Below are 24787 nucleotides of genomic sequence, written 5' to 3' on the forward strand. Positions count from 1 at the left end.
CTTCACCCACGGACGACGACGACGACGAAGACGCTCCCGGCAGCCCCCGCGCCACACCGGCGCGCGCACGCTCTCGCGAGAGCTGCCCCCCCCCGCGCCACACTCGCGCGCACGCTCTCGCGAGAGCTGCGCCCGGCGGGGAAGAGCGCCGGGAGGGGAGAGGAGGAGAAGGGCGGGGCGGGGCCGCCCCCTAGTGGTCCGGAGGACCCCGATCAAGTACAAGCCGGCTTCTCCGGGTTTCTGCCTTTCAATCAGTCAATCAATCGATCGTATTTATTGAGCGCTTACTACGTGCAGAGCACTGGACTAAGCGCTTGGGAAGTACAAATTGGCAACATAGAGAGACGGTCCCTACCCAACAGGGGGCTCACGGTCTAAAAGGGGAGTACAAATTGGCAACATAGAGAGACAGTCCCTGCCCAACAGTGGGCTCACAGGCTAGGAGGGGGAGACGGAGAACGAAAACCAAACATACTAACAAAATAAAATAAATAGAACAGATATGTACAAGTAAAATAGAGTAATAAATATGTACGAACATATATACAGGTGCTGTGGGGAAGGGAAGGAGGTAAGATGGGGGGATGGAGAGGGGGATGAGGGGGAGAGGAAGGATGGGGTTCGGTCTGGGAAGGCCTCCTGAAGGCCTTTCAATCAATCAATCAATCAATCGTATGTATTGAGCGCTTACTGTGTGCAGAGCACTGGACTAAGCGCTTGGGAAGTACAATCAATCAATCAATCAATCGTATGTATTGAGCGCTTACTGTGTGCAAAGCATTGGACTAAGCGCTTGGGAAGTACAATCAATCAATCAATCAATCATATTTATTGAGCGCTTACTGTGTGCAGAGCACTGGACTAAGCGCTTGGGAAGTACAAATTGGCAACAGATAGAGACAGTCCCTACCCAACAGTGGGCTCACAGGCTAGAAAGGGGAGACAGAGAACAAAAACCAAACATACTAACAAAATAAAATAAATAGAATAGATAGGTACAAGTAGAATGAATAAATAAATAAATAGAGTAATAAATATGTACAAACATATAGCCATGTAGACAGGTGCTGTGGGGAAGGGAAGGAGGTAAGATGGGGGAGATGGAGAGGGGGACGAGGGGGAGAGGAAGGAAGGGGCTCAGTCTGGGAAGGCCTCCTGGAGGCCTTTCAATCAATCAATCAATCGTATTTATTGAGCGCTTACTGTGTGCAGAGCACTGGACTAAGCGCTTGGGAAGTACAAGTTGACAACATAGAGAGACAGTCCCTACCCAACAATCAATCAATCAATCAATCGTATTTATTGAGCGTTTACTGTGTGCAGTTCCTATTTATTGAGCACCGACTGTACATATCTATTGACTTGTACCTATCTATTCTATTTATTTTATTTTGTTAGTGTGTTTGGTTTCGTTGTCTGTCCCCCCTTCTGGGCTGTGAGCCCGCTGTTGGGTAGGGACTGTCTCTAGATGTTGCCGACTTGGACCTCCCAAGCGCTTAGAACAGTGCTCTGCACACAGTCAGCGCTCAACAAATACGATTGAATGAATGAAGGAATAGTTCTAATAATAATAATAATGATGGCATTTATTAAGCACTTACTATGTGCAAAGCACTGTTCTAAGCGCTGGGGAGGTTACAAGGTGATCAGGTTGTCTCACGGGGGGCTCACAGTCTTCATCCCCATTTTACAGATGAGGGGATGCTTTGCGATGGAAAATGTTTCCAGAGAGGGGTAATTATCCTATTTGTAAATATTTCTAATAATGGTAATGGCACTTATTAAGTGCTTGCTATGATTGATTTAGTTAACTTGTGCATATTTATTCTATTTATTTTATTTGGTTAATGTTTTGTTTTTTTGTCTGTCTCCCCCTTCTAGACTGTGAGCCCGTTGTTGGGTAGGGACCGCCTCTATATGTTGCCAACTTGTACTTCCCAAGCGCTTAGTCTAGTGCTCTGCACACAGTAAGTGCTCAACAAATACGATTGAATGAATGAATGAATGTATAGTTCTAATAATAATAATGATGATGGCATTTACTAAGTGCTTACTATGTGCAAAGCACTGTTCGAAGCGCTGGGGAGGTGACAAGGTGATCAGGTTGTCCCACGGGGGGCTCACAGTCTTCATCCCCATTTTACAGATGCGGGGATGCTTTGCGGTGGAAAATGTTTCCAGAGAGGGGTAATTATCCTATTTGTAAATATTTCTAATAATAGTAATGGCATTTATTAAGCGCTTGCTGTTATTTATTTAACTTGTACATATTTCTTCTATTTAATTAATATGTTTTGTTATGTTCTCTGTCTCCCCCTTTTAGACCGTGAGCCCACTGTTGGGTTGGGACTGTCTCTATACGTTGCCAACTTGTACTTCCCAGGCGCTTAGTACAGTGCTCTGCACGCAGTAAGCGCTCAATAAATACGATTGATTGATTGATTGATTGATTGATAGGGCACGGGCCTGGGAGTCGCAAGGTTTGCTGCCATTTGTCTGCTGCATAGGGATCCGCCAAGCTCGCTCTCTTCCTCCCTTCAAGGCCCTGCTGAGAGCTCACCTCCTCCAGGAGGCCTTCCCACACTGAGCCCCTTCCTTCCTCTCCCCCTCGTCCCCCCCTCCATCCCCCCATCTTACCTCCTTCCCTTCCCCACAGCACCTGTATATATGGATATATGTCTGTACGTATTTATTACTCTATTTATTTATTTATTTATTTTGCCTGTACACATCTATTCTATGTATTTTATTTTGTTAGTATGTTTGGTTTTGTTCTCTGTCTCCCCCTTTGAGACCGTGAGCCCACTGTTGGGTAGGGACCGTCTCTATATGTTGCCAACTTGTACTTCCCAAGCGCTTAGTACGGTGCTCTGCACACAGTGAGCACTCAATAAATACGGTTGATTGAGTGATTGATTGATAGGGCACGGGCCTGGGGGTCACAAGGTTTGCTGCCATTTGTCTGCTGCATAGGGATCCGCCAAGCTCGCTCTCTTCCTCCCTTCAAGGCCCTACTGAGAGCTCACCTCCTCCAGGAGGCCTTCCCAGACTGCGCCCCTTCCTTCCTCTCCCCCTCGTTCCCCTCTCCATCCCCCCATCTTACCTCCTTCTCTTCCCCACAGCACCTGTACCTATGTATATATGTTTGTACATATTTATTACTCTATTTATTTATTTAACCTGTACATATCTATTCTATTTATTTTATTTTGTTAGTATGTTTGGTTTTGTTCTGTCTCCCCCTTTTAGACTGTGAGCCCACTGTTGGGTAGAGACTGTCTCCAGATGTTGCCAACTTGTACTTCCCAAGCACTTAGTCCAGTGCTCTGCACACAGTAAGCGCTCAATAAATACGATTGATGATGATGATGATGACCGTCTCTATGTGTTGCCAACTTGTACTTCCCAAGCGCTTAGTCCAGTGCTCTGCACACAGTAAGCGCTCAATAAATACGATTGAATGAATGAGTGAATATTTCTAATAATAATGATGATGATGGCATTTATTAAGCGCTTACTATGTTTAAAGCACTGTTCTAAGCGCTGGGGAGGTTACACAGTGATCAGGTTGTCCTACGGGGGGCTCACAGTCTTCATCCCCATTTTACAGATGAGGCCCAGAGAAGTGAATTGACTCACCCAAAGTCACACAGCTGACAATTGGAGGGGCCGGGATTTGAACCCATGCCCTCTGACTCCAAAGCCCGGGCTCTTTTCACTGAGCCACGGTGCTTTCTACTGCTGTCCCTTTCATCGGACCGTCAGCTCCACGGGTGAAAGCCCACTGTTGGGTAGGGACTGTCTCTATATGTTGTCAGCTTGTACTTCCCAAGCGCTTAGTACAGTGCTCTGCACACAGTAAGCGCTCAATAAATGCGATTGATTGATTGATTAATTCCCAAGCACTCTGTACACTGCATTGCATCCAGCTGATGATCGATAAATGCTATTACCTCTAATATTAGGCGCTCACTCCACATGGGCACGGTGGGAGCTATTGCCCCGATGAGTTTCCAGCCGAGGGTGTGAAGTTGTTTCTAGTTCATTCAACCGTATTCATTGAGCACTTACCGTGTGCATCGCATTGTGTCAGCCCCCCACCGGGCAGGGTACACGTTTATCAGGTTGGATACAGCCCCTGTCCCAAATGGGGCTCTAACTTAAAATTGGAAGGAAGATTTAATCCCCATTTTACAGATGAGGTAACTGAGGCACAGGGAAGTTAGGTGCTTTGCCCAAGTTCACCCAGCAAACACTTGGCAGGAGCAGAATTAGAACCCAGGTCCCCCGACTCCCCCTTTCCACTAGGCCAAAATGATTTAATTAGCGATAAGAAAAGGGTGACTGTGAGAAAATCAACGGGCCCTTCGAATTGATTTGGAAAAAGCCACGTTCCAGATCAACACATGACTGTGAGCTCTCTATCCGGGGCTCCTTATCATCATCATCATCATCAATCATATTTATTGAGCGCTTACTATCATCATTATCATCATCAATCATATTTATTGAGCGCTTACTATGTGCAGAGCACTGTACTAAGCGCTTGGGAAGTACAAATTGGCAACATATAGAGACAGTCCCTACCCAACAGTGGGCTTACTATGTGCAGAGCACTGTACTAAGCGCTTGGGAAGTACAAATTGGCAACATATAACGGAACATACAGGACCCGTTTTCCTTTCTGGATTTCTTGGGCTTTTCTCATGTGGCTCCGCAGGCGTGCTCTGCAGGCAGCTAAAGGCTCTTGTTGTTTGAGCAGTAAATAAATAAATAAATAAATAAATAAATAAATCATAATGGCATTTATTAAGCGCTTACTATGTGCAAAGCACTGTTCTAAGCGCTGGGGAGGTTACAGGGTGATCAGGTCATCCCACAGGGGGCTCACAGTCTTAATCCCCATTTTACAGATGAGGTAACAGAGGCCCAGAGAAGTTAAGCAACTTGCCCAAAGTCACACAGCTGACCATTGGCGGAGCCAGGATTTGAACCCATGACCTCTGACTCCAAAGCCCGGGCTCTTTCCACTGAGCCACGCTGCTTCTCCTAGTAGATCCGAATCATTCCTGGAACTTCAGGTTAAACTATAACCGTATAAGTGAAATGCTCTGCCCTTACTACGGTTGCGCCTGAGCCGGGAAATTCTTGTTGTTCCCAAATCCCGGAAGGGCATCTTCATCTTCAGATCCTCTTTTGAGGAAAAAAAAAAAACCCGAGTTGTCCTCCCGTTTAAAGATGGCACCGCTAGTGTTGGGGCTGTCTGTGTTCCTGAGTGTCTTTGGATGAGATTTTTTTGCCCATTTGTACCTTTTATCCACACACCTTTTATGGCTCCTTGTCACTTGGGAGGACACTGCACGTTAAGAAGGGAGGATGACGTCGTACATGCACCAGAGTTGTTTTGCAGTAGGGGTGCCGGTTTGCAGTGAGCCATCCACACTCTCTCATCCGTCAGAGGTCATGGGTTCAAATCCCGGCTCCGCCACTTGTCAGCTGTGTGGCTTTGGGCAAGTCACTTCACTTCTCTGGGCCTCAGTTCCCTCATCTGGAAAATGGGGATTAAGTCTGTGAGCCCCATGTGGGACAACTTACCTTGTATCTACCCCAGCGCTTAGAGCAGTGCTTTGCACATAGTAAGCGCTTAATAAATGCCATCATTATTATTATTATCCGTGGCCCCTATTGCGAGAAGGCTGGAAGGGAGAATGGGAGTGACTCTGAGATCTCAGTAGTAGCAGGCAGCATTGTGCTTTGACCCATTTGTTAATCCATCCCTGAGTAATGAGGTGCTTAGTTCTGATCCACGTTAATCGAATTAAAAGCATCTGCTGATGTTCAGATCATTCTCCCTTCCACTCCGGAATTATTCAGCAAAAGTTCCTCCAGCCCAGCCAGCTCTGGCATTAAATGCAGACGCTTAATTACGGACCGTTTATTCCCGGCGTCCTTCTTCAGTGCTCCGTTAAAATCCAGAGTCGTCTGGGCCCTAGCTAAATGATCCTCTCAGAGGACCGAAGGGAGGATTTAATCAGCGATTGCAGTCTGAGGTCAAGATCCGATTGGAAAATGATCAGTAAGTTAGTGCAAAGCTGCCCGTCTTAACTTACTCTGCGTTTAGAGGGCAAAGTGTGAGACTTCTAGACTGTGAGCCCGCTGTTGGGTAGGGACCGTCTCTCTATGTTGCCAACTTGTACTTCCCAAGCGCTTAGTACAGTGCTCTGCACACAGTAAGCGCTCAATAAATACGATTGAATGAATGAATGAGTGAGAGCTCAAGGAATGGGAGTCGTCGATGACTCCGGTGTGCTTACAAGTTACGAATGAACCGCCTGGGACAAACAGTTGTAGTAGGAAATCACAGACAGCGAGAAAACACGGAGTAGGAGGAAAATTACCCAACACTCCGGTCATGCTCTGAGGATGCTAAACGGCAAGTTCTGCAGGGATTTTTTTTTTTTTAAATGGCATTTATTAAGCGCTTACTATGTGCAGAGCACTGTTCTAAGCGCTGGGGAATTTACAAGGTGATCAGGTTGTCCCACGTGGGGCTCACAGTCTTCATCCCCATTTTACAGAAGAGGGAACTGAGGCCCAGAGAAGTTAAGTGACTTGCCCAAAGTCACACAGCTGACAAGTGGTGGAGCCGGGATTTGAACCCATGACCTCTGACTCCAAAGCCCGTGCTTTTTCCACTGAGCCACGCTGCTTCTCTAAAAAATTTGAAAAGCAGTCTTTCCTACTGAAAAGACCATGCGCCTGCGAGTCAGAAGGATGTGGGGTCTGATCCCAGATTCTCCACCTGTCTGTTGTGAGACCACAGGCAAGTCACTTCACTTCTCTGGGCCTCATTTAACGCATCTGTAAAATGGGGATTAAGACTGTGAGCCCCATGTGAGTCAGGGACTGTGTCAATCAATCAATCAATCAATCGCATTTATTGAGCGCTTACTGTGTGCAGAACACTGTACTACGCTTGGGAAGTACAAGTTGGCAACATATAGAGACAGTTCCTACCCAACAGTGGGCTCACAGTCTAAAAGCGGGAGACAGAGAACAAAACCAAACATACTAACAAAATAAAATAAATAGAATAGATATGTACAAGTAAAATAAATGGAGTAATAAATATGTACAGACATATATCCATATATACAGGTGCTGTGGGGAAGGGAAGGTGGTAAGATGGGGGGATGGAGAGGGGGATGAGGGGATTAGCTTGTAATCACTTCAGCACCTAGTACAGGGCCTGGCACACAGTAAGCGCTTAACAAATACCATAAAACAAACAAACAAAAATACCCCTGTTGCCCTAACCAGAACCTGCGTATTTACAGAATAAATATGGTGCTGATGGGTGCCAAAGCCATCCCAAGTATTTATTGCTAACGAGCCTCAGCCTCTGAGAATCCTTCCCCAGACCAAGATTCTCTCAGAACATGGAGATGATCTGTCCCCTTTCAGCAATCAATCAATCAATCAATCGTATTTATTGAGCGCTTACTGTGTGCAGAGCACTGTACTAAGCGCTTGGGAAGTACAAGTTGGCAACGTAGAGAGACAGTCCCTACCCAGCAGTGGGCTCACAGTCTAAAAAGGGGGAGACAGAGAACAAAACCAAACATACTAACAAAATAAAATAAATAGAATAGATATGTACAAGCAAAATAAATAAATAAATAAATAAATAAATAAATATGTACAAGCATATATACATATATTTAGCACTTGATAGTCACCCCACCCTCAAGCCCCACGGGCACTTAGGTCCGTCGCCGTAGTTTCTTTATATTAACGTCTGTAAGCTCTACCACTGTAAGCTCCTTGTCGGCAGGAAATGTGTCTACCAACTCTGTTGTATTCTCCCAAGCGCTTAGTCCAGTGCTCTGCACACGGTAAGTACTCAATAAATACCATCGACTGACCCGACGGGTGAATTCAGATTGGTGTGCGTAAGCAGGGCTGGCGGATTTGTAAGTACTCTCTACTGGAGAGCTTATATTTCAAGTTTGACTGCCAAACTCCAATCATCGCAAAAATGGCTAAAAGGAAACGTTGACGTTATTCATCCATTCAATCGTATTTATTGAGCGCTTACTGTGTGCAGAGCACTGGACTAAGCGCTTGGAAAGTACAATTTGGCAACATATAGAGACAACAACGGGCTCGCAGTCTAGAAATCTAGTAGTACCTGTCCTTCTTCCTACTTAGGTTGTGGGCCTCACGTGGGACTCTGATGATCTTGCAACTACCCCAGCGCTCAGTACAGTGCTTGGCACATAGTAAGCACTTAGCGGAGACCACCGCCATCATTAGGACGGGACCCCGCAGACCCCGCGTACGTTGGGATGAAACGGTGAAAGAGGAAGGGGAAGAGCCCCCGGCCCAAGTCCGAGCCCCCGGTTTCCCTAGTGCCCCCGCCTCGCCGATCAGCTGAAGAAGAGAGGAGCCACGCTTGCAAAGACAGCTCGGTAGTTTATTTACAACTGAATGTAAGAAAAAGTGAGTTATTCACAATAATAAATAACTGGAAAAAAACCACAAAACAGCCACGAAGGGATCGGGAAGGATGGCGCGTGTGAACAAGATCGGATCTGCTTGCTTTGCATTAGGGAACTCCGGGGCAATTTGAAAACTCGGCCCCTGGGCAACAGCAGAGTGGCAGTGACTGATGGAACCAATCAGAAATCCAAACCCAAAAAGTAAACACGCAAAATTACATGACTCTTGGAGTTACATGGAACTGGCACAGGTATATATAAAAATCAACCTGTTTTCAGGGGTACACAAAGCCTAAAAGAGACTGACAATTCAACGAACATACTCTCAGCTGAAAGCAAAACATGTGCGTTAGTTGAGCCTCAAGCGTTGAACCTAGACAACAAAATCCTGGTTTAATAATGCCATCCGAGAAAGTCTTTTTTGGATATGTTCACTTTCCCTTTCTTATTGCACTTACTATATTCCCTAAAAAGAGTAGACGACCTGTGTATTTTAAAATGGGAACATGTCACTTGAGGGACGAAGCACAGAGGAACTTGAAACATCGTCACACTGAGCTGGCGAGGTGAGTTTACTTCAGCACGGGACTTGGGTTGGGGCTAAGGTTTCCTTGTCAACTTTTGTGGAGTGTTCTGTTTAAACCTCCGTCCCTGGACAGGTTTTTTTTTTTGTTTTTTTGTTAATTTCAAAGGTCCACCACCTCTCCTTCACCCAATCTGGACTCCAATGAAAATGAATAGCACAAGGTTAAGCCTTGGAAACTGAGTAACCTGATTCACTGAGTTTTCCGATAGATCTCTCTGTCAGTCTCACTGCGGTCACATGCCCACTCAAGCCCACCACCTTGTTGGCCGTGAGGCTTGAGGAGGTTCTAAAGAAAAAGGTGTGCAAAGCATGGGAAAAGAGCCGTCGAACACTGTAACTTTTTCAGGTGGGAAAAAAAAAATATGTATAACTCTACCTCCGGGAGGGTCTCAGTCCATCCCAATTGTTCACTACCCAATTACTGCAGCACCTTGGGAGGAAGCTGGGGAAATCCTTTTGGCATTTTGTGGTGCTTTAACGTTCAGGGCTAAACTTAAACAAAAAAAGTGCCTCCTTAGTAAAGAGCTAAGTTTCCATAAAAAAGGTAGACTATCCCAGTTAAGTCTATTCCACGACTCTTTCCCCACAAAGAGATGCAAACCCCAACTGGAGAAATTTAGATTAATTTACAAATAAAATGTTGCCAATTTGTACTTCCCAAGCGCTTAGTACGGTGCTCTGCACATAGTAAGCGCTCAGTAAATACGATTGATGATAATAAAACCATCCGGTGGCCACGATAGAGTGGTGGCAGAAACGTCATTACAGGCCACCGTGCCTTTAGTTTCTTTTCTTTCCTCAAGACATAGGTAAAGAATAGCTCTCTCGTCACAGACAAAATAAAAGAAAATGAAATGACATTTGGTTTTGTATTTTTTTCCACGGAGCACGCTGCTGCGGAAACATTAAGGTCTTCTTTCAACTGGAAAACAGAGGAAAAGCAGGGATGCAAGGTACTTACAGCCAACAGAAAGCATGGAGGCATACTTCGTTGTGAAGCCACCAAAAAGAGTGAAACTGAACAGAATTTGCAGGGTTTCCACCAGTATCGAAGATGAAGATGGGGCAAACACTAATGATTACTGTAAATAGTGTTATTTTAATTCAGGTAGCAGTGACTTCAAACTGGTGGTTTCTCACAGCACATTATATATATATATATGAAATATATATATAATGTATAAATATATATTTACATATATGATACAGTTTTGGTGAGCCGAGCTGAAGTTTACTGCATTGCATACAGAGGCACTGGCTTAAAAAATTATATGTCCCCCACGACATGCTTGGTTAATGCAAGCCACTGCTATTGTTTTCTTTCTTTCTAAGATTCTGCCATGCAACAATTTCATTTGCACCTTCTTGAGCTACAGACACATTTTATATACATGCCTCACCCACAGTCCTATATCACACAATGAGAAATTCATGTACAGAGCGTGGGCAATGATATCCCGTACTTGAAGACAAGGGTAAATAAAATACTGAAGCTGTTTATGTCACTTTTGCTAAATATCTCGATTATACATTCAAAGCCGCTAAAAGAATATCTGCATTTCTTTTTCTCTTCAATCTGCACCCATCACGCCCCTACACACAGAAACACGGTAATGAAAACCATTTCAGAACACAAAATTTGTTGGCCAAAGGACTAAACTATCGCCGAGTGGTTTTGCCTTTGATACCTAGGGAATTATAGTGGCTACAAAAACGATAAGTAGCTCAAAAAGAAATCACCCTTAGCATCTTAAAGCACACAGAATTGGTGAACTGGACGGCAAAAGCTACTTTACAATCGGGAGTCAGGTTAGGTGGGGGTTGCTGAGAGTGGAAAGTACAAGTATCCATATGAGGACAAGATGCGTGACATAAACCCACAGCCCACAGATTGGTCTACAAGGAATTAACGACCCCCCACCCGCCCCCACAACCCTGGTTTCAGCTTGCAAACAAATATACACGTTTCAGTGCCGTCTGACAGTGTTTTTTTCTGTGCCTCCAACTACCCCAGTCCCAACCTGACCCACGTCCCAGACCCCGCCGTGTGAGCCTTTCAGAAATCCAAGGGGCCTCCAAGTTAAAGCTTTCCACGAGTGAATACTTCCACAGTCAGGAAGAAACAGGGACCTACTTACTAGCTGTTGTTCTGTAAAGGTTTTACTCCCTGAGATCTGGATCGACACTTCGCCCATCGCTCCCTCTGAGTTTCTGATCTGCTTGAGAGCGGCCCTCTGGAAGGGCTGGGAGGCCGGCTTCTATCTCCCGAGGACCCCCAGCATGTTAGGAGACTAGATGTAGCACAGTCGAGGGGAAACGGGCAGGCAGTGAGTGAGACGCATCCGGGCTTACAACTGAACGGGGTTAAAATTCTGAGGAGGCCACTCTCTACGGCCTTCTTCTCTCTCCTCTTGGCATTCCCGGGAGGGCAAGTCTCTATCTTGAGGCTGAAGATAATTAATAACAATAATCACTATGGTATTTGTCAAGTGCTTACTATGTGCCAGGCATTGTACTAAGCGCTGGGTGCTGTATTAAGTAGAGGGACTGAACATCTGCTGGACTGTAATCCCCTCGAGGGCAGGGATGGTGTCTACTTGCTCTACAGTACTCTCCCAAGTGCGGGACAGTCTTCTGCATGCCGTGAGCACTCAATAAACACCGTTGATTGATCGGTTGATGAAAACAGTCAACTTTGGCCCGATCTCCTTCCATTTTCTTTCTTTACAAAAGTTAAAGATAAACTCCGAGATCCCACCATCTCCTCCTCCTCCTCCTCCTGTAATTCAAGAAGGGCCTTTGAAATGCTCTCTGTTCCCCCTCTCTGCTCAGCAAAGCTTCTCTTCCTTCAACCTCTGCCTTTAGGATGTCCCGTTTCATCTTCATTTTCAGATTGAGGGAAAACTAGTCAGAGGTTTGTCCGTCCCATTTCTTTTCCGTCAAACAGCCGACCAATCGATCGAGCTCTCGTATTTACTGTTTACTGTGTGCAGAGCACTGAACTAAGCACTTGGGAGAGTAGAAAATACCAGAGTCGGTAGGCATTCCTTGTGTCCGACCGAATTGACCTGTGCCTACCCCAGCGCTTAGAACATTGTTTGACCCGTAGTAAGCACTTGACAAGTACCATAAAACAGACAGATGCAGAGCTGACAGTCTGGAGGGCTTAAGGACTGTCTAGTCTTTAATGTTTGAACAAGGATGGTATTCCTTCCCTTTTCTCTCCCCGGGGGTCAGGGAGGGAGACAAATTTCTTCCCTTCATCCGGTTTCATGGCTGGGCCCTCCAGAGTGCTGAGACAACTGGGCTGGCAGAGGAAGTGTAGCTCTTACCGAAAGTCAAAAGGGCAGAGGGGCTGGAATTCTTTTCACAATTCCCTCCCAATGCTCATTCCCCGCCCCCATCGGTATTTCACTTCTGCTAAACCCGTCCCGGCATGTTAATCAGTGACACCCAATCACTAATTAATTAAGGGTATTGAGGTCTTCAATGGGCAAATCTACGAAATCTTACAGGAAGAAAAGGTGTGGCACAGACAGGCCTCCTGTTCCTTAAATGAATCCCCAGCTGTGGCTGCCGCTTGTTCGTGTAACAGGGGAGGCCACGGAGGAGAGTGGAGGGAAGCTATTGACATATAGAAATGGGTAGAATCCTTTTATAAATGATTTTCAAGATATAAATAGGATATCGATGGCCTTAAAATCAGGTATCGTAATTGCACTTGGAGCCTCGGTCCACCGATACTTTCTTTTCGTAAAAATTTAAAGAGTTAATTAGGCCCCAAATCCTGAGTCAGAATAATGAAAATACGAATCGGAATAACTGCTGTTGGTGTTCAAGTTTATCGGTGTTAGCAGTTCAAAGGTTTACTGTTAGGTACGTTAAACCTGAGAGAACGAAACTTTTTTTTAATAAGAAGTTCGAGTTCAGTGGGAGAAAAAAGGGGCTTCTGCCCACTTGACATAGTCTGGCATCAAAAAGGTCCAGGGTCGTCTTCACCCCTGAAGTCGCTGCTAAGTTCACTAAATGCCAGCAGTTAGATTTACATCATGGTTTATTACTACTTCTACAGGGAAGATTCAGTTGGTCTTGCACAATCCAGTCTCAAGACGGTTTGCTTACATGTAACAAGTTGTGCCGCATGGCTTATTTTGGAAATCAGATTACGTACGAAAACACTGTCTCACGTGCACACACCCATTTAGAGATCTGAAGGAAAGAGTCTGAGTAACGTGGCAGTCCTTTCCTAGATCAGAAAAATTCTAAGAAACAGAAATGAAAACCCCGACAGAGAACGAACCAAGTTGCTCAGGGATTCGTGGAATGGCATCACTCCTGTTTGGGCCGGCAATGCTTGTCCGAAGAACACACGCTGGGTAAATTCAGGGTAGATCTTTTCCCGGGGTCTGGGAGAGTGAGAGTTTCTGGGGCAGACTTTTTCCGGGGCCGATCTTTGGGGACCGTCAGGAATTCCGGGGCGTCCGTGGAGAGAGGTGTTGACGGGGCGCTGGAAGGGGCACTGCGGATTGAAGAAGGCAGCAGGGAGATGCTAGAGATAGAAATTGCAGGCGGGAAAACTCCGATTTTCTTGTTGGTGGCTTCCTGAGTTGCTCGTTCAAACTCCCGAACTTCGTCCATCGTCATGTCTTCGGTGGGGGGAAAAGAGAAGGACAGACAGCTGGTTTGTTAAAGGGGAGGCAGTAGGCATCGCTACACCTGGTTCCAAATGAAAACCAGAGACTCTCATTTTTGGAGGCCCACCCAGATGCTAAGTCAGAGGGCAGAGACTCTGGGCGGGTGCCCAGTGTTGAAACCCTCACTCAGGCAAAACGTCCCGGAACTAGAATGCAGTCAACTCTCAGGTAGGGAAGGGGCGCACCGGTGTGGGGGCAACAGAAGATCCTTGGGAATTCCAAAGGACAGCAGAGGCATTTTGAGGCCTAGGAGGCTAGGCCAACAAGGGAGAGAACGCTTGGACCAGTGAGGCCTGGAGACAGCAACTACATGGATTGAGTGTGCGGCAAGGTCGGAGGGAGGGCTACGCATAAAAAAGGCCTGCGGATCATTCCGTAATGGATAACTGAGAGTTAACTAAGATAGCTACTTCAAATTTCCCAGGATTGAGTTATTTCAATGAGTTATCTCTGCATCCTAAACAAGGAACCCATTAGGAGAACACACCGCAGCCCAGGTGTTTGCACACACATGCACCTTCGCAAGGCTAGCTCTCCTTCTCAGAGAGGAAGGCAATTTGATTTACGATGCTTCCAGTGGCAGAGAAAGGAGCTCTTTGTCTGTCTCAGCTCACTGAGACGGGAATGTTCCCCCTCAAGGTAACAAAGCCAATCGCTCACGATTTATCATCCCAGCATTTTCTTCCCCCACAAGGGAGCGGGTCGTGTCTCCGAAGTGGCTCGAAGATGCTTTGGGATTAGTCCCAGGAAGGAAGCTACTGGGGCTTTAATCGATCTACCTCTCAGGGCAACTACACGGGGAGCCGCTAATGCTTTGAAAGGCCGGGAAGCAAAACTGATTCTCGGGGAGCCCGAGAAAATGAATGTGGGAGCAAAGGACGACAGAAGCTACTTTATTCGCCCGATGAATGTAAATGAACTGGGGCGATCCTAACGCGGTCACTTGGGAAACAGTTCTTCCCCATCTCAATCACCCCAACGCCTCATTCATTCATTCATTCATTCAATCGTATTTATTGAGTGCTTACCGTGTGCAGAGCACTGTACTAAGCGCTTACCTCATGCCATAGGCAGGAGATTTTTACAAGAAAAATGCTGTCGAAGGGCCGGTTACTAGCAGCCTCTTAATAGCCAAAACAGAACTTGGGAGGGAAATGGAAAATCCCATTTTGTTTTTCTTGTCAAGTAAATTTTGCTCTCTCCAAATTCCTGGGACGAGAGGTTGAGCGTCTCCCTTTGCTAGTCCTGGCCTTGCCCAGCAGAGGACAGAATTGACTCAAACTAGCCTGATTCATCGAAAAACGAGGAAGACTGCAAGATCCGCAAGCCCGGTCTCTCGGCCGCGCTTCGAAGCTACATAAACAAGCAAGACCTTCTGTCATCTCATCCGTGCCACGTTCATGGCTTCTGGACTGAATTTCCCTGCAGTCTGCCTGGTCTTTGCTCGGTGCGTTATTTACAGTAAGCACACAGAAACTCCTTGCTGCAGAACGACTTCTGATTTTGCCCAACACGAGAAGCCTAGACAACACCACGGCATAAATCGCCCGAAGCCCCAAAGAATCTAAAAAAACTAACAGAAGGCTCAAGTCGTAACCAGTCGATGAACTTCTGGCATCTCTCAATACCCATAGCAGCTGGAGAGTGTGTGCTTTACTGCTTTTTAAGCTCCTGACCTGCTGGGCCCAGTATTCCTTGCTCCTAGACATTCTGACTCTATTTGGAGTTCAGCACTACGGGTGCTTGTTTCCCTGTCTCTCTCTCTCTCTTCCCCCATCCCCCTACCCCCCGGCCAGTCCTTGGCACTTTTTTTCCCAGGGCAGGTTCACAGGGAGAATGAAATATTGTCGAGAGGTTCTAAAAAGGAAGTGAAATTTTCATTGAGGAGGAGGAGGAAAGGATCTCTAAGGGACAACAACCTTACGCTTGGGGGGAAGGAGAAAAGGATGGTCGAGGCTGGAGGGGGAGAGTGCAAAAACCCTGGTCTTCTCCACGATTAACCCCTGCATGCCAAAAGGGGTAGAGAACCAGGTCCACACACTTAGTGTTATTTAACAGTCCAATCTCACATTCACTCCCACGCATGCAAAGATAATATAAAGTCATCTATAATGTCTCTTGGCTGGAAAGAAAACAGCGATGACAAAATCCCAGGGGAAAACAGCAATTATAATTAGGGGCCCTTGCATTCTGCCCTTTTCAAAGGGTACCTATTACCTTCTCAAAGCAAGGGGAAGTGCTGCTTTCATGTCCGGGATGCATCTGCCCACCTCCAACCCCACCCCACCCAACCTCAGATCAAAGCCACTTCCCCAATACCAGGAAAGCTTTTCCACTCTCTACGGTCCTTGGCTTTACGACCAACACAACCAGCAAGTCAAGTGGCTTTCAAGCAATGAAAATGTCTGCGAACCAACGATGGCATGGACAAATCTTGATCCTGTTCATTCCTTCCCAGAAAACAACAGCGTTCTGGACATTTTATCAGGGAAAGGTTGGGAAATGAGTCCTTCTGATGTCCTTCGGGACTCACGAAGACACATTCAGTGACGGATGGGCAAGATGTTCAAAAAATCTACATACACTTGCTTTGGCATGGCTGTCTATCTCATCCACTGCAGATGAATGCTGAGTGCAAACTTTAATGTTGGTTTGTTCATGCATATTTTTCTCGTATTCTCGAACATCATCCATAGTCATATCTGTAAAAAGGTCAAGACGTTGGCAACTTCCATTATCAAGTGCAAACTTTCAAAAAGGAGGTTTCTACAGAAAGACGTGAGCTTAACAGAAGTCAAAGAGTGGTTTATAAAGCAGGGAGCTCATTAACTTTATGAAAGGTAAGTCATAAAGTTAGGTCAACTAGCTAAAAAGGTGGTGCAAGAAGGTTAAGTCAGAGGGAGTCTCAGAATAGGAAGGAGTGGAAATTGTTTAGGGATATTCCTGAGATGTGAGCTTGATGGAAAGTGTTGGCATTAGGCATCATTATAGGCGGAGATCTTCTAAAATGCCTTTAGAAGATCCCGTGAATTAAAGGGTAGAAGGTTAGAAATCTTCTTGTTTTATAACTTACCTTTCAGCGACCTTTAAAAAGGATTTAAAGCGGTGCCCTTTATGAGTGAAAAAAAATTATGACACTTTCATTGCTATAGACGATGTGGCTTATGTTTCGGGAAAGAACTTTCTGGGAACAGGTCAGGAGAACTGAATGGTTTCCTCGCCCCACGGAGAGTCAGATAAGTATATTTAAATGCATGTTTGGAAATGCAGGCAGCATTATGCGGTGCAGGCCAAATTCAAGAGTCTGAGGGTGACCGGTATTAGAGCAACTTGCAGGTCAATATCGCTAAGGTAGAAAATGATGCTAATTCATTCCCTGGAAGGACTTCACTGTCTACAGGGCGCCAGGTATGCTTTAATCCTCAGTCGAGCACTTAAGAAAAAAGGTACTTATTTCCTGCTCAAGCAGAAGAGTCACCTAGCTAGTCACAGTCTGTTGGTTCCCTGAGTTTACCAGGGCCTCTTCGAGATCGGCCTCCCTCTTTTGCTCATATGATTTTTCCAACTCAACTTGAGTCTTCAGCTTTCCGTGAGCCCTTTACAATGGAGACAGACGGAACAGTTGCTTAACACCTCAGATGGTGGCTGAAGACATGACAGTAATCTGCCACCCGGCATGCAAATTAGAGTCGAGGAGTTTTTGAGCGGGCATTTGTTTACTGCTTTAATTTTTCTTCGAGAATTTTCTGCACCATGTGGCTCTGTCACTTTTTTATATCTTGCCTGGGGTCATTTGACTCTCTTCTCTTCATCTGGGATGGGAACACTTGTCTGGACTTGTATGTCTGAACTGCTCTATTGCAACGACAAATTGATGGCTATAGGTCCTGACTCCTGTGGATTTTTCGTTATGTTTTGTTTTTGGTTTTTTGCAGCAGCCAAGATAAAACAACAGCCTATCTCTGAGCTTGAGCTACAATATTAGGGCTACGGATTCCTCCCTCCCATTAATCTGGAGTCAGAAAGGGATCCACAAGCAATGGAAGTATCAAGGATGCCAAGAAGCAGTCTGGCCAAGCAAGGCACATGCTCTGTGTTAGTGAGTTTGGTTAAAAAAGAAAAGAGTCAAGAAACATTGCTTTACAATAAAGTCAAATACATGTTAGTAGTCCACTGAAAACATATTCTATCAAAGGGGTTAATCACTTCACTGTTTTTACTGCTAGTAAGCATAATTACTTGAAAACAAATGCATCACAAGTGTACATACTTAAGTAAAACTTTTAGACAAAAAAACACAGAACAACTTTAATCTAGGAAATATTTTCTCCTACCTTTCCCCAAATCCTCCTTGATGGGACTCTCATTTGTTCTTGGACGTAGGAAATATTTTCTCCCAATTCCCCCCCTAATCTTCCTTGATCAGATTCTTATTTGGGAACTAAACTCAAAGGAGCCACTCTTTGAATTTTTCCTTCTCGTGCAATACACAGCCGAAGCTACGGGAAGCAGTGAAGCCTAGTGGAAAGAACATGAGCCTAGGAGTCGGAGGACCTGGGTTCTAATCCTAAATCCATCACTTATCTGCTGGGTGACCTTGGGCAAGTCACTTAACTTCTCTGTGCCTCAGCTGTCTCATCTGTAAAATGGGCATTAAGACTGTGAGCCCCATGTGGGATAGGGTCTGTCACCAACCCGATTTTCTTGAATCTACCCCAGTGCATAGTATAGTGTCTTGCACTTAGTAAGCACTTAACAATACCACAATTGCTATTATTATTATTATTATTATGTCACTGAGGAAGGATTTTTTATTGTTGAGTATACTAGTAGTAGTGATAGGGCCAAACAAGGGCAAATTTAAGTTTAGGACTATCTCAACTAGGTCATAGCCAATTATCATATTGGGGCATTTCCACCTGCCTCTCCTCCCAGGGCTGGGCAGTGGGGCCACCCAGTTTAAAGGGGGTGATGTGGGCTCAAGGTGATGTGGGATGAAGGAAGCGATCGGGCAATGGGGGATAGTGAGCTGGGGGGAGAGTTCGAGATAGAGCCAACGCCTTGAAGCCCCCTGGGACGGATGGAGCGGCCAGGGAAAGTGGGTTCCCACTGTCCCGAGGGGCAGCAGCCGCCCTACCTGGCAACTTCCTTCCTGGAGGGCCAGCAGGCCAGACCAGGAGGAGGTGACCAATGCCGCATTACTGCAATGCTCCTTAACAAGAAAACACTGGGTTATTCTTCATCTTCCAGCTCTCATACGTACAATTATCTGCACTGTTCACTCTACGGATCTTAATGTCCTTTAAATCAGGTAAGTAGGTTTCTGGAAAACGGAAGCTCCTTTGTGTTTGTTTAGCCTGGAAGCTCCAGTGACCAAACGTGGGGCGGGGAGCCTCACTAGAGGGATATAAATTATGGGTACAAGCTGCTCTGAGTTTTCCTCCATCCTACAGCCTGGCCTTAGTCCCTGGGGGTTTGAACAGGAGAGGCGTATTTTTACTAAAGCATCTGGTCAAACTGGTCTTCACATCTCATGTTCTTCCTAAAGACATTTTCCCCATTCCGGTTTCATTCTGGCTACTCAGTCCAAATATGAGCTGTGCCTGCGACATGGGGGAAGCCAAGAGTCACTAATGAGCGCCATCCCCAGCCACAGGAAGACAATTGCCATTTTAATGTTTTGCTCAGCTGGGCAGCTCCATGCTCTTAAAACTCCCAAATCTCCTTCACCTCCACTCTGTCCCCATCATCCCACCTTCCACCACGTCACTGAGCCATGGGAACATGTGCTTCCTGTCGCACGGCTCCTCTCTTGGCTTGGAACCTGCACCTTTTGCTATCAGGCTCTCTCTCGGTTCATTTTCCCAGTCAATGAATCACTTTTAATCGTCAGCCGCCTCTTCCTTTCATCATCCCGATACGTCACCTTCAGTTTCTCGAAACCCTCCTAGAAGCCTCCAGTTACAGCCTCCTTCTGGCAATCTTTGTGTTCCTCCTCTCAAAATCCTGTCGGATTTCTTTAGGCATAGGCTCTGCTTTATGAAACTGGGTTGCCTATTTTTACCTACACGTCTATCTTTCGAAGTTCTTTCTATTACTATGCATAAAGCCCAATCTGGGTCTCTGAAAGACCAACTCAACTCCAGCAACGGGGAAATTGTTACACCCCTTAAGTGAGCATAAAGAGAACAAGACCCGTTCAAGGAAATGGCTATGTGACAGTCAGATTCCGAGATCCTGGCAAGAAGACGATGCGTGGGGAGAAAAGCTCTGGTTCTACATCATTCTTTCTTAGCCTTCTACCCCACAGCATGAGGCTGGGGAATCTCCTGAGGGGAAATAAGAATGATGTTAATCCATAAGTCTGGGAAGTAAATTAAAACTCCCTTTAGAATCCAAATAGGTGTAACTTCAGCAGGGGGTTTACTTTAGAGTTTCCCCACATAAGCTAGAGAAAAAAAAACTCTTCTTAGCAGTTGACGTCTCAGAGTGGCTTTTAATAGCCCCACAACGTGGCCCTCAGAGATTCAGCTGACACTCTTTAGGTTTGGAAAAAATGTTAATGCTGACCCCCATCCAGTCAGCCTAAGGCAGCCCTTAAGAAAAGATAACTGAGAACTGGGGCCCAATTCAGTTCAGTAGACTCAACACAGCACAGGGCTGGATGAAAGTGATTAAATACCTGTTTCGCCAGCTGATCTGGGGGTGATGTTCCCCTAATTCACATGGAGTTGTGATGGTGGTTCTCAGCCCCACTAGCTGAGTACTGCCACTACTACTAATAAGACTCATAATAATACCTAGAATTTGTCGAACGCCTTCATTTTTCCCAAAGCACTTTCACATCAATTATTTCCTTTCCCTGTGGACAGGGAACATGTCTACCAACTCTGTTATAACGCTAGCTTGTGCTTTCCCAAGCGCTTCGTACAGTGCTCTGCACACAGTAACTGCTCTGTAAATACGACTGATTGCTTCATTCATTTCATCCTCACGACATCCCATGAAGCAGGGAGTTAGCAGAACACCTTCTGCACCCTTAGACTGGGAGGTCCGTGTGGGACAGGGACTGTGTCCAATGTGAATATCTTGGATCCACCCCGGCACTTAGGACGGTGCTTGGCACAAAGTATGGGCTTAACTTAGCGTGGCATGAGAAGCAGCATGGCTTCATGGTTAGAGCACAGGCCTGGGAGTCTGAAGGACCTGGGTTCTAATCCTGACTCTGCCACTTGTCTGCTGTGTGACCCTGGGCAAGTCATTTCACTTCTCTGTGTCTCAGTTACCTCATCTGTAAAATGGGGATTAAGACTGTGAGGCCCATGTAGGACAGGGACTAAGTCCGATATGATTGAGTTATATCTGCTCCAGCACTTAGAACAGTGCTTGGCACATAGTAAGCACTTAACAAGTACCATTATTATCGTTAAACAAATAGCACAATCATTAGTCCAGGACTATCTTCACACACTCTACCTTCTAGGTTCAATAACATGAAAGGAGCTTCCTCCAACACAGAGTCAGGCTGGACGGGATCTTTAGAAAGCCACGGAGCCCATTCCCCTCACCTCCAGAAAAGTGATGCAAAAGATGATGAACCACTGGGGGCTGGGAGACACAGTCGGTGACAAACGGAAGGATATTCTCCATCTCAGGTGATTCTGGGGGGCCCCAAGTCTGTCAGAAAATTCTTCCTTAGGCCTACATCCTTAAATGTCTTCTGATAAATTCCATCCCTTTCCTCTTGTCTCAATCTCAGTAGAGTTGGCCAGTCTCTCTACCTCCATCTATATAACAACTTCCAAATTCTACGGGATAATGAAGACTAGGGGGACTTTTAATGTCCAGCTTTTTCCAGAATCCTTTGGGGTGGAACCAGACCAACTGACCCCAAAGACACAATTACCCAGTGGCTCAAAGACCCCATATTCAGCACACTCTGGGTTTCACTTTAAACCACAGAATTTGGTTTTACTCAGGGGTCTTTCCTGAGAGGTTCCCCTTTATGATTTAGGTGTAAGTAAGAGATCTTAGTTCTTTCAGGGTCTTGGACAGCAGCTAGGATTTTGATGTAATTAGTTATTTTTTAACTCATTTCATCTGATATATGCCCCTTCACTTGGAATCTGGAGGTCTCTTTTTAGATGGGTGAGGGAGGAAAGTGGTAGTGATGGGCAAAGGAAAATGGAACAGTAATCCAGGTTCTTCAGGGAATTTACTAGAAACGTCCAGATGGTATATTTGGTTAGAGAATAGCCCTGAAACTCCAATCCTCAATGTATTCATTCCTATTCACAGTTCAAGATATTAGCTGACCTTCTAACATTTTTAATGTTTTTTTAGTTTTTTAAAGGTTTCATAAAAATGTTACCACAAAGATGGGCTACCTACCATAGGATGGATTAAAGCTTTTCTTTAGGTGTTATGACTATGCACAACTTGCTAAATTTTTTCAAAATTAATTTAAAAATGACAAATTTCCAGCTGGGCTTAGACATAGCCTCCTCAGTGCGCTTCACTTGTCTTTTCAGTAAGGGATAGGGTGAAGTTTTAAAGGGGAATTTCTTCTCCATTTTCTCATCGTGGGTAATTACACCTCTGAAGTGGCCTAGGACAGACTGTCTTGCATTTACTGAGCCAAAGGGATCGTTCTATTTCATTTGAAGGTTCTGTCCTCCCTATCCCCCTGGCCCTACCTCCTTTCCCTCTCCACTGCACCTGTATCTATGTTTGTACCGATTTATTACTCTATTTATTTTACTTGTACATATTTACTATTCTATTTATTTTGTTAATGATGGGCATCTAGCTTTACTTCTATTTATTCTGATGACACCTGTCCACATGTTTTGTTTTGTTGTCTATCTCCCCTTTCTAGACTGTGAGCCCGTTACTGGGTAGGGACCGTCTCTATAGGTTGCCAACTTGTACTTCCCAAGTGCTTAGTACAGTGCTCTGCACACAGTAAGCGCTCAATAAATATGATTGAATGAATGAATGAATGAAATGTCCCATTTTTAATCTTCAATTGCTTTTTGAAATAAACCTAGAGGAATGCAAGTGAGGAACAGGTTGGAAACTCACCTACTGAGAGTAATTCGACCCTGGACGTTACGGCATGGCCCTACCGCTAATTCCATTTGATCAACAACTCTCTCATGTCCTTCCAGACTAGGTTGGAAGGTTTCAAACTTCTTCATATTGCTCCCTGTTTATAAGACAGGCACCGTACCCCCCAAAATGTACATCCTTGAATTGGCGAACAGTGGCACCCAGATGGCCCAGAACTAAATGCTGACATGGCAGTGTATTCTAAGGCTGTTCTGCACGGCACTGGAGGAAAGAGGACTTACCATACCATTCATCCACCCACGCAAAAGCTTGCCGGTGCCCAATGAGCAGAATGTCTCGGACTACCTGAAAAGGAAGTTGAAACACGGTCACTCTTGACCCGCAACCATGGGAAGACTCGGTTTACCAAGCAGCAGGATGGCACCTGCCTCAAGGCTCAGATGGTGGAGAAATACATCTAATACATCTACAGAAGTGCCCACTCACGGCCTTTGTCACTACCCAAATGGACTGGTGTTAGCTCTTCCCATCAGGCTCACCGGCGCAGGGTGACAGAGATGAGCAGTAGTCAACTGGCTGCGGTTCAGTTGAGGCTGGTGATCGGGAAAATTCCCTCCTCGTTTATCTGTATCTGAAACTGCTCGAACCTTCCATCTACAGCAAGTCAGTGATGGGCCAGAATTCAACCAGTGCTAAAAGATCAGAGCAGTGGAGAGGAAAGTGTATTCCTGAATGATCATTCTTTGACTTTGGAGCTCTTTCATGGCACTTATCTCCTCACCAACATCTCCAAGAGCTAGGGAGAGGCAAGTATCATTATTCCTATTTTACAGGTAAAGAAACTGAGGCTCAGAGAGGTAAAGTGACTTGCCCAAAGTCACAAAACAGGTCACTGGCAGAGTGGGCACTACAACTCAGGTCTTTTAACTCCAGGTCCCACAGTCTTTCCAGTAGGCCATGACACCCTCCGATTACTTCAGTAGTCAGTGAAGAGACATTCTGCTCCATTTTCAAAATCCTTTTCTTTTTCCCCCTTCTGATGTAGAGTCTAAAAAAGTGGGGTAACGGTTAGGGATGCAAACCTGAAATCCAACCCAATATCTTTTCCATACGGTCTAACTCTTATACAAAAGAAGAGAAAAGCAAAGGACTGTTTGTTCAGGCAGAAAAGACATGAACTGATGATGCCAAAGAAAATTGGGTGGAGAAAATGAGAAGATTTAAGAAGCAATCAGGACAACCAGAAAGAGAGCATAACGGAATGATTTATTTCAGTAAACAGCACTAATAGCCCATTAAATGTAATAGAAATCTAAGGAAAATGATTTATACGCACTGTCTGATCTATAAACACCGAGTAGCCCATTGTGGGCAAGGAATGTGTCTGTTTATTGTTATATTGTCTTCTCCCAAGCACTTAGTACAGTGCTTTGCCCACAGTAAGAGCTCAATAAATATGACTGAATGAATGAGTAAGTATATCAGGGACAGTCAAACTTCCTGATCGTGAAAAGTGAGAACAGTTATCTTCAGAAGTTGGAGAGGGGTGACTGGACAGGAAGGGGAGGAGACGGGAAAGTCCACATGGCATTTTCCCAAACTCCAGGGATCTCCCTGGAGTCGGAACTGGGAATGTACAAGCTGCACTATGACCGCACGTACACGATACAAGTAATATACGCAATATGTGACATGAACAAATGTGTGTTTGCTTATGGTACTCTTGCCATTTACTGATCCTGTATCTGAGTAATTACCAAATCCTGGGCCAAAGCAAGCCAGCCACAGCCAAAAACTTTGGTGAAGAGACTCAGACATGTCCCAGTAAATAAAGGGTTTGAATGTGGTGGTTTTATGGAGCAGGTGAGGTGTTCAGAATGAAATTACTCAAACCCTCTGAACACCTTGCAAATCTCAGAGTGGGTTTGGAAGAA

General features: G+C 45.4%; 1 protein-coding gene across 3 annotated transcripts in view; it reads right to left on the minus strand.

The window, feature by feature from the left end:
* Nucleotides 1-8455: 8455 nt before the first annotated feature.
* PITPNC1 (phosphatidylinositol transfer protein cytoplasmic 1) overlaps nt 8456-24787 on the minus strand; it is a 175277-nt gene continuing 158945 nt past the window's right edge. For 2 of the 3 annotated variants that reach the window (XM_038757509.1, XM_038757508.1), the window contains exons 8-9: nt 23135-23198; nt 8456-13733 (exon numbers count right to left, since the gene is read on the minus strand). In XM_038757509.1, the coding sequence (XP_038613437.1) occupies nt 13417-13733; nt 23135-23198 (381 nt within the window). In that variant the 3' untranslated portion in view covers nt 8456-13416. Of the gene's footprint in view, nt 13734-16364; nt 16484-23134; nt 23199-24787 lie in introns of all 3 variants that reach the window. The other variant, XM_038757510.1, reaches the window with a different exon arrangement.

This window comes from Tachyglossus aculeatus, chromosome 15 (genome assembly GCF_015852505.1).
Source record: "Tachyglossus aculeatus isolate mTacAcu1 chromosome 15, mTacAcu1.pri, whole genome shotgun sequence".
NCBI classification, from domain to species: domain Eukaryota; kingdom Metazoa; phylum Chordata; class Mammalia; order Monotremata; family Tachyglossidae; genus Tachyglossus; species Tachyglossus aculeatus.